This window comes from Schistocerca gregaria, chromosome 2, assembly GCF_023897955.1.
Source record: "Schistocerca gregaria isolate iqSchGreg1 chromosome 2, iqSchGreg1.2, whole genome shotgun sequence".
In the NCBI taxonomy this organism is placed as follows: Eukaryota; Metazoa; Arthropoda; class Insecta; order Orthoptera; family Acrididae; genus Schistocerca; species Schistocerca gregaria.
Genome location: NC_064921.1, coordinates 489164699 through 489175497, shown reverse-complemented (window position 1 = coordinate 489175497; position 10799 = coordinate 489164699). Strand labels below are relative to the sequence as shown.

The following is a 10799-nucleotide window of genomic DNA, read 5'->3' as shown; positions in this document are numbered from 1 at the left end:
ATATTTGTTATTTAATGGTAACACAAAGTCCTGCCTATGTTTATTGCTAATATGTTTGTAAGCGCTCCCCTTCGATTTTACAGTTACGCATCTACTGCTAGGCCTGTTGTGAGCCGCTTTAGTCGTAGCTTCACTTTCTGGCAATCCTTCCATAGGTTTGGGAATATTAAGACATACCTGATGACCACTCTCTTCCAATTTAAGTTTGAGTCTTCTGTTTTCATCACTCAGAATTTTTGTGTACTATCGTAGCTCAGCAATAATTAACAACAGATCATTTTCGGAGGATGAAGCACCGATTTTCACATCTTTGATTTTTGTTTTACCACCCCATTGCTCCGACTTGTGTGGATTTAATTCATATTTCTCGTACAGTTTTTTTAATTCGACCTGTAAGAGTCCAATAATTGTAATATATGATAGGTTTTCCTTTTTGATACTGTCGGTCTTCCTTGCTGCATCACGCGTACACGTTTCTTGATCATTAAGGGATACAGCCTTTTGTTTAAAATCGGCACAGTTCCACATAGTCGCACAATTATCGTCGCTTCTCAGGGAAGGATCAACCTTTCCGCAACGAAAATGAAATTTATGGTTACACTGGACACAGACGAAGCCACTTTTAACAGGTTTCGTGCACTTTTTGCAAGATTGACACTGTATAACACTATTTTCGCGAACTTCTATGTTCAATACTTACGTCGACACTCGCACGATGAGCAAAATGCGGTACGGCGAAGATCGGCCTAACAAAGTGTATCTGCGAGCAACACACACTTACTGGCGAAATGACAACAGTTTGTGCTGGTTGGGGGAAGTACAAAACCCAGCTACGGGAACGCTGAAGGCATTGTTTAAAAAATGCCGATTGTTTAAAAATTTGTGTGGGCAAAATGATCTCAGCGCGAGCGCTTGCTGGTTAACACCTTATTTGAAAGCCATTCCGATCATTTAATGGAAATTATATAAATATATCAAGTGAATTGTGCAGGCAAATTCTGTGTCACACGGAAAATAACTCATCGATCACAGGATTGACATGCCTATCCTGCATTGTTGCCAAGACTCAGTTATACTTCTAGCATACTTCTAGACAGCGGCAATTTAAGTGTCAAAGAAATGGAGCCAAGGACCGAAATATCCAATGTATAGATACCAATGAGTCCCTTTTGCATTTCTGTATTTGGGTTTAGGGACTAGAACATCGCCACTAATAATACTCAGTAGTTATATTGCAAATGTTATGAGTAGGCAACAACATTTTTTGTAATAATAGACGAGGAAAATTTTTTTCTATAGATCGATGAAGATGCCAATGTCCATGAAAGACAGTCACACAAATGAAGAGAGAGCAACACAGTAATTATGGCTTACATGGAGATCAATTTTTTGTCATGTGTTGTGAGTGTGTACATCCATTGTGAGACTTTATGAACTGTGAACGACATGAAGTTCCAAATCAGGGAAGGCTGTTGTGCATGAAACCAAAAGAAATGATAAAATATGCCGGGTCAGAATTCTGTTGAAAATTAAACTGGTGAATGTATGCAGTGAAACGTCGATTTCAACTTCTGCTGACATGAAACGTAAAGCAGTTGTTACAAGTACATTGAGAAGGAACACAAAACACTGACAGTAAAGTCTACAATAAGTCAGCCTTGAGTAAAACTTCCATTCAGTCCATAAGTACTAAAAGAAAAATACGCATAATCTATTCTTTATGATTTACTGTATCAGCTGCTGGATTGATTATAAAAATGAGAAGCACTTATGTTGAAAAACTTTTTTACTTCAATGTGCTTAAAACAAAGAGAAGCTGAAATAACAACAGGTTCACCAAGCTGAGTGTGGTGCTGAGGTTCTATGCACTGCTTACCCAGAATGTTATTAATTTTGCCCCTGGTGTTTTAATGCTCACAATGTCTGTAGGTTACCACAATAGCTTTATGAGAATTATTGCCAGCACAGATGGGCAGATGGTTCTAGAATTTGCAGAGACTATCCATATGTTACCGGAGCATAATGCCAATCTACTACTAAATAAAATTATAGATCATACTTATTTCTATGTATTTATTTATTTGTCCATGAGACCATGTTGGTACATAGAATGTACATAAGAAGTTGGACATCATTTAGTAGAATATTGTTTCTATCATTTTAACATCATTTATCTCTTATGGTTACACTACCTAGTATTGGTACATTATTTGTATTTACAATGTTACTATGATTTCAGCGAATAAGACTGATATGTTATTATTCATACTGGCACATTATTATTTGCCAAAATGTTCTCTCAGACTGTAGATGCAGTGATCAATTAACTACGCCTTTACTGCAGCTCTCAAACCTGCCATGTTGTTTATTGTTTATATATCACTTTTTAGTTTCCTAAATATCTTTTTTGAAGGCGTAGAACTTCATTTTGGCAGAGCTTCGTTGTTTTATTGTGCATATGGAGATCCACTTTTTGCCATGGGTTGTGTGTACATCTTCATTTTGAGGAGGAGTGTGGGATTTTCAGTTGCATACTATTGTATGAATACTATGATCTCATACATATGAAGGCACGGAAGCGGGAAGATTTGCACTTTTATGGAGAGTGGCTTGCAAAATCTTCTGTGTTTGCCACCTTCTGTGATTTTGTGCTTATAATTAAGAATAGTTGGGATTACAAATGTAGATTTGGCCATGTATTTGCAGTTAACAGTAGAAGAAGTGTTAAACACTGTAGTTCAGGAACTCTTCTATCGTATAAAATGGTCCTTCCGGTAGGAACTGCCTTAAAGCTTTCTTAAACAAGAGCTCATATTCCACTAAACTCTTAGTTCGTAAAGGGACAATGTTAAAAATTTTGCAGCAAGTGATATGGACTCCTTTCTGTACCATACTTAGATTTGTCTGTTCATAGTGGATATCACGTTTTCGTCTCATCTCGTGAATACGATACTCAGTGTTCAGTTTAAAAATGGATATTTATTTCCTTATGAAACACATCATTCATCTAGGATGGACTCTGTTTGTGCACATAGTACGTTTTTACCTATTGACTGATTTTCCCAAAATTTAATTCCATATCCCATAACGGCGTGAAAATAGCCATAATAGGCTGACCTCATAGTTTCCAGACTTCTATTACAAGAAATAAAGCATATCAGATATGTCTGTTTGTGTCTGTATATGTGCCTCGGTATATATATATATATATATATATATATATATATATATATATATATATATATATATATATATATATATATATATATATATATAACAAAAAACTAAACTAACATGCAAAAAGAGAACTCATCACTTGTATTTTCTGTAATAAACACGAAATTCATCACCTATCTGCAGTACCTTTAGAATATCGTATAGTTTACTCTTTTTCTTTCTTGAGATCTTTATTCCAGTTGTTACCCAAGATTTATCTCAGTTATTAAATTTCAGTCTACGTTTATTTATTGGGAACACAGTTTCTTAGTAGTTGTTAAATATTTCAATAAATCTGATGAACTTTTCATGTGTATGTCCATACTCGTATACTGCATTCCATGTTTCCTTAGCTTACAGTTGTCTGAAGGTGCCTATATTCTGTTTGCTTAGGGTTCATTATTCTTTGACTCGTTCTGTTGGCATTGTGGTTTTAGGTATCAGTATTGTATGGAAATCAATATACTGTCCATTATGGTCACTTAATCCTGTTCTTATGGTTCTGCTGGGAAATCGTTTTTTTCTGCATATTTGAATATTTAGTCAATAGTGGTACATGTACATGTAGTTTTGGTGATTCTTCTGGGAGAGCTTATAGTGGGCTGTAGATTATACGTTGAAAGAATGGTTATGAGATTTTGTTTTACATTTCAGTTTTACTGGAAATTTATGTTGAAGTAACCACATACTATTATTTTTTCTTGTTGGCTTTAAGTCTGCAGTGTGCACTGTCTATTTTCTGTAGGAAAATATGTATCACACGATACCACAGTACAATAACTGTTGCACAACTATTTGCTTCCCACACAGGCCATGGTGTTCACAGTGAGACTCAGATGCACACCAGCAGAAGGCCGCACTATACATTAATTTCTTGCCATCCACGGACATTCCCAAATACCACTATAGCCACTCCAGCAGTGAACAGTGAGTAAATCAGTTCTATGTTAATTTAGGTTAAGACAATTTATCATTATGTAACAGTTTTCTGTATGCATAAGCACCTGATGATGGGCACAGGATGCTTCAAATGCATCATAATGTGTTAAATTAAACATAAAATAAATAATTAACCTGCGTCTCTCTGCCTTAATTTGAACTACACTGAGGAAGGAATGTTCATGTACTTGATTCCTCAGTAGCTGAGTGCTACTAAAACTGTAACCATAGGCTTTAATCCCTCTGGAGTACTACTTTTAAATTAAGACTTTTTCCTCCTTCTCTATTATAACTGAATTTAAGTAAGAGATTCCTAAGAAACTCTCAAGTTTGTACTGCACCAATGCATAGGTTTTATATTATTTTATATTGTTCACAGTATTATGGCTGTCCACATTCCTGCACAATTATTTCTTCCCGTTCTTTCCTTATGAGCAGGTCTTTTGAAATAAAATTATGTTATTATGAATAACAAGTAGTGCAATATCTTGACAGTCCAGTTACACTTTTTAACACTGGTTTATGTGCCTCATAAAACAGTTTCTGATGAGAATTAATTTTCTTGGCAACAAGACATTTGCTTAAATCAAGACTTTCTTAGATAATTATCTACCTAATTGAGACTGCTCATTAATATGTGCTTTCATAGGTCATATGAACAATTTATCATCAATTAATTTATTCTGGGAGATAACTGCCTCAAAGTAAGAATAATGTAATCTCATCACCTTTGTATTAAAAACTGATGCTCTCAAATCAGCACATACCCAAGCACTTATTATCAGTTTATCTGTTTCACAAGTGGTAAATTATCTCATATGTAGTAGGTAACTCCCTGCAAAACTTGAACTTTGTTTTATCACAAGTCTTATCTCACAAAAGTGCATTACAGTAATTTAGCATACGAGTGAGCAGAGCTAGTTCACAAGTGAGTATTTGATGGATATTTTATCTTACAATAAGATTATAATTGCTGATATACATCTGTATATATAGTAGTTGAGGGGAACACCTCTCTGCCTAGTAAGTCTGTGCTTTGACATTTTCTCACAGACAGCGATGCCTCACATAAGAATTGTGTATCTTGCCTTCGCTCTTTTGATATGTGGTTTAGCGAAGCAAACTGAGGTAATACAGCACTTAGCTAATATATATTATGTTTTGAGAAAGCAACGTTCTGTTTTATAACAACTGAAATATATCAGAACTTTTATACAATCAGTAACTTTGAGATTACCCGCAGTTTTTGGTAGTACCTTAGTAATGACTACGTTCATTCCTTTGTCATTAGTTTTTCTCTACTTTTCGAAACTAACTTCACAAGAAAGTTTATACAGTTTATGAAACAATAGTAACTTCTTTGGATTAATTATTTGCAATGTGTATCTCCTATCCTAATAAACTTGACATTAATTTTTTTCGTAGGGTGCACCACGAATATACGTAACAGTCGACACACCTCTGGGTCCCATAAGAGGTCGTCAACTTAATACCACAACTGGCAACCCTGTTTATACCTTCAAAGGAATTCCATATGCTGAACCACCAGTTGGATCATTACGTTTTAAGGTGAGCAGAAATATTCTTTAAAATAGTTTAATATTTTGTGGATGTATAATATAATGCTATTATAAAGTTGTGCAACGTCAGTGTTATAGCAGGTTAAGTGTTTTAGCAAGAAGTTAGTTAAATAAATGTCAATTTGCTAATGTTGTTTAATTTTTCTTTTCAAATGTATTTGTTGTGTTAGTTTAATGTATTCTCAAACAACTATGTTCCAACAAAATACCCATAATTAACTTTCACATATCATAATGTGTGAGAGCTGTGGTTATGTGTATGTGTATGTGAGTTGTCCACTTTAGAAGGAGGCCTTTTGGCTGAAAGCTCATTTGTTTAGCAGTCTTTTTGTTGTGCCTCTCTGTGACTCTGCATGGTGAGTAGTAAAAGTCAGCAAGCAGCAAGGAACCCACATGTAAAAAATGTTACAATTATGCAAACTTTTGAGGCCAATGGCTCCTTCTTCTGGCAGAAGGGGTGAAGGGTGATGGGGAAGAAAGAGGGGTGAAGGAAAATGACTGGAGAGGAATAGGAAAAAGAGTAGTTTTCGAAAATTCAGCCAGAATTGCAGGTCAGGGGAGATTCATTGGGCAGGATGGGAAGGAAAGACTTATTGTTGTGGACTGCACTGGAGAAGATTAGAGCTTAAAGGTGGAAGACAGGGTAATATGCAAGACAGAGATTACTGGTACAACATTAAGCAGACTGAAAAACTAAATGCATTGTATGTAACAGAGGTAGAAGTGGATGGCAAAAAACAGACAGGTAAGAAAATGAAAGATGTAGAAAACTAAAATTCAGTGAACACACTAGCAGTTACAATAAAAAATGCTAAGATTTAAGAAACTAGCGTCAATTAAGGCCAGGAGGGTGGCGAGAACCAATGATATGTTGTAGCACTAGTTCGCACCTGTAGAGGTCTGAGAAAGTGGTCATTGTGGGAAGAATCCAAATAGTGCTTGTAGTGAAACAGGCACCTATATCATAACTTTCATGTTGTAGAGCATGCCTGCAACAGGATATGTTGTGCTGCCAGTATACACCCTCTCCCTATGACCATTCATTCTAGCTGATAATTTGGTGATAGTAATCCTGGCAATGTAAAAGGCCAATCAGTGTATACACAATGCTGGCATATGATGTGTTGTTTCTCAGGTGGCTCTCTCATTGATAGTACATGTTTTGACAGTTACTGGGATGGTGTAGGTGGTGGTAGGAGGGTACATAGACCAAGTCTTGCAATGGGAATGGTTACAGGGGTAGGGGTAATAGGGTAGGATGCTGGGTGCAGAAGGAACATAGGGTCTGACAAGAACATTGTGGAGATTGGGAGGGCGAAAAACAGCTATTCTAGGTGTGGTGGGGAGCATCGGAGACAGAATAGATCTAGTTTCAAGGCATCATTTTAGAAAGTCATAGCTCTGTTGAAGTAGCTGATTAATACATTCCAGACCTAGATAATATGAGTGACAAGTGCAGTGTACCAAAGTTGTCTTTTGGAGAGATCAGCAGCACCAGTATTGGATATGATGGCCCAGGAAATCTGCTTTTGAAATAGGCTGGTGGAGTAATTATGTCCAATGAAGGTGGAGGTGATAATGGTGGTGTATTATGTAAAGAGACTTCATCTGAAAAAAAAAGTTTAGCTTAAATGTGAAGACTGTATAGGAGGAATCGTTTGACATGGAAAGGGTGGCAACTGTCAGAATATAAGTAATGCTGTTTGTTAGTAGGTGTAGTATGGACATAAGTGTGTAGTTGGCCTTGGGTGAAAATGAGATCAGCATCAAGAAGAATAGCATTGTGTTCAGAATAGCAAAATGTGAAATTTAATTGAGAAAAGGTATTCAGAGAGTCTAGGAATTTTAACAGGTCAGCCTCATGTTAATTTCTTCCATATCAGCATTTCTTCGCTGTAAGTACTCCTTTCTGCACTGCTTTAATTGTCTACATCTAAATTTTTTTTGCTCCCACCTTAGTTATGTATAATGAACTTAGGTTTTAATTTTGCAGGAATCTCATTCTTTCATATTACCCTGTCATCCACCTTTAAGCTCTAAGGTTTTCAAATCTCATCCAGTGCAGTTCCCAGCAATTAGTCTTTTCTTCCGGTTCATTTCCAATGACCAATGGTTCTGGGTGACTTTTCCAACATCTACCACTTTTGATAGACCTCTGCAGTCATTTTCCTTCACCCCTTTGCCTTCCTCTTCATCTCTTCTGCTGGAAGAAGGATCCAATGGCTCAAAAAGCTTGTATAATTATAACCTTTTCTTATGTGGGTGTTCTGCAGCCACTTGGTGAGCAAATTTTATTACCCATCCAGTTACATTACAGTTTCAAAAACACATTGTTTTTCATTGTTATATTAGTCCACCCTTTTTGTAATATTTCATTAAATTATCATATACAACTTTGAGGTTCCATGTTTGAGTGTTTATTGTTTCTGTATGTACATCTACTATTATATTATTCATGCCAGTTTACAGTGTTTGGTCACGTCCCCAGTTTTGTATTATAATTACAAGTGGCCTGCAGGCTGAATGTCATTTTGTAAGCAACCATTTAATCTCAGTTCTCTTTATTAGCACAGAATTTCAACAGTAAAGAATACCATGACACACAAAGCCCCTCTTGGCGTACCTGGAGTTGGATGTGAATCTATGTGAGACTTTTTCATGTTTATTTATTATACTGACAATTAGTGTAATACACTCATCTACACCTCTTCTTTGGATGACCTCTGCTTCCTCTACTAGTTCTACCTGTAATGGGTCCCAGAGTGAGGAAAAATAATCAACTGTTGGTGAAAAGAAGAATATGTAAGCTACCTGCTTGGTGTGTGGACACCTATTCTATTTCCTGTAATTAGAGTTAGTTGGTGATTCTACTATAAATTTCCCTGTACATGTACTCCCATATAGTTAATAGATGTGACTGTTCATAGTGTCGTTGAACAGTAAATGTTTCTTCTTTCTGTTATGTAGAATGTATTAAAATGGTTGATTGTAAAGTTTTGGAACAGGTGTTAATCCCCTGCAGGTCTTCTTGCATTTTACTATACTTATCTACTATTGCAACTTCCCCATGGGCAATGGCACCAATCACTACACAGTGTAGACAGAAACACTATAAAAATATTGTAAGCATATTGGAGGGTAGGTTGTGCTGGGAAGTAATTGTTAAGAAAGAAATCAATATGCTGCACCATGAGTTAATTAGCATTGAAGTTAGTGTATCAGGTCACTATCCACACAAAGTCAAGTGGTTTGCCAGATACAGATTACAAGCAAAACCAAAAGTAATTACATTTACATTATCAGTAAATAAATTACTTGATTTATTTTTCTGTAAATTTTGCATAAAAATGCAAGTTAAAGGACATATTACTGCAAGTTATATCCTTCTTTACATAGCTTTATTTTCAGGTAACAAGTTATCAAAATTATGTAATCCAAAATTTTACTTTTTCACTGTATTTACCACTACGCAGTGGTATTAACGGATACATATAAAGTACGTGACTAGATTACAACACACTGCTAACTTAATATGAAATCTGTTTATTTTTACACTTATATGGAATAGCCATGCCTAGGTTTTTATTATTTATATTGACTCAATTGGTCTGTAAGAGTGTAAGGGTCTTACAGTCATGTTTTCCTGCCGTACATTGAGTGAATGAAAAGATTCAGCCTGTTACTAACTAAAATATCTAAGATGTTCCTCTTACAAGTTCTCTGTTAAATTTACAGAGAAGGCATAGAGAACAATATCACTAAATTGCTGTTCACAACAACTGCCTTAATCTCTCAAGTCTCCCAGTCTACAGCTGATATGATGAAATCTACTCCTAATTCTGTAACATGTTTGGGAAACCTACATGCAATTTGTTAAAAATTTTCTGTGACATATCATGCCATTACAGTTATTAAGGCAGAGGGTACGTAAAAGCAACTTGTTACAAATGAAGTCCCTCATTAACACTTGTCCTCAACCAGCTTATTTTGTTGTCAACATCTGCACTAACATGATTAGATAGGTTTACTACCATATAATTCACAGTTGTAAACAGACATGAACCATCATCATACAGTGTATCTTAACAATATGTAAGCATTCAAAATCAAAATCTGATTTGCAATTAATTTGTGGTTTCAGCTTGCTTTCTGTTACTAGCAATATGTGAATGTCTTTACTATTTGTAAGCAAGACAAATTCTGGAATCTTTCCATGCAGTAACTTAAATTATATTAACATTTTCTTTCACCTGTCTACTATATTACATACTACTCTTTGTAAGTAATAGATCATAGATTCTGACATATTTGGCAGTCCCTTAAAGTGGTATCTGTACTCTAAAATACCCACTTGTGGATGACACACATACCCTGCTGACATAGTAAATCCTTTCTGTATATGGTGCATGCCTGATGTATTAAGGAGGGACCAACAGTTATTCACTTTATAACTGAGGTTTATGTTGATACCCAAAATGATCACAGAATTGTATGATTCTCTAATTTCAGCCATCCACTTCACACTAAACCAAAGAAAATGAATTGTTTCTGGGAGTAATTTTGCAGATTCCATCCTATTTGCAAGGCTAGCTGCCTCCACCAGTTCAGTAAGCTGCCTGTAAGAAATGGTGGTAATATCTGAACACAGGTAGCAGATGTCATTCAGGCTCTCATGGCCGATTATTTGCCAGTGGCTAAGCCAAGTGTAGTCAGTAGAGCCACTGGAAGCTCCTCCTCTGTACCTCACATGAGACCACTAAATTTTCATCCTGAGTGGACACTGGTCTTCCTACCCAACCTACACGTTATTTCGCCAAGTGATTCCATCACCTGTCTAACATTGGAACTGTTAATGGTCAGAAAACCCACACTCTGCACTTATTCAGAATTTTCACTAATATTGGTCACTGTCCAAACTGTAAGGCAATTTGTGGTGACTCATATGCATACACACCAATGGCAATACCTCAAAGCAGTTTTAAGGCATATAGAGCAGTAGTGCAATGCATACCTCCTCTCCATAGATTTTTGAGCATGTCACTCTTAGCTCTTCTTCCTTAGCTC

The 10799-nt window shown here is 36.0% G+C and overlaps 1 protein-coding gene across 1 annotated transcript in view; it reads left to right on the top strand.

The window, feature by feature from the left end:
• Positions 1–5177: 5177 nt before the first annotated feature.
• Positions 5178–10799, top strand: part of LOC126327615 (esterase FE4-like) — a 28302-nt gene continuing 22680 nt past the window's right edge. Inside the window, exons 1-2 of the mRNA XM_049995902.1 lie at positions 5178–5283; positions 5581–5724. Coding sequence (XP_049851859.1) covers positions 5215–5283; positions 5581–5724 — 213 coding nt within the window. The 5' untranslated portion in view covers positions 5178–5214. The remainder of the gene's footprint in view (positions 5284–5580; positions 5725–10799) is intronic.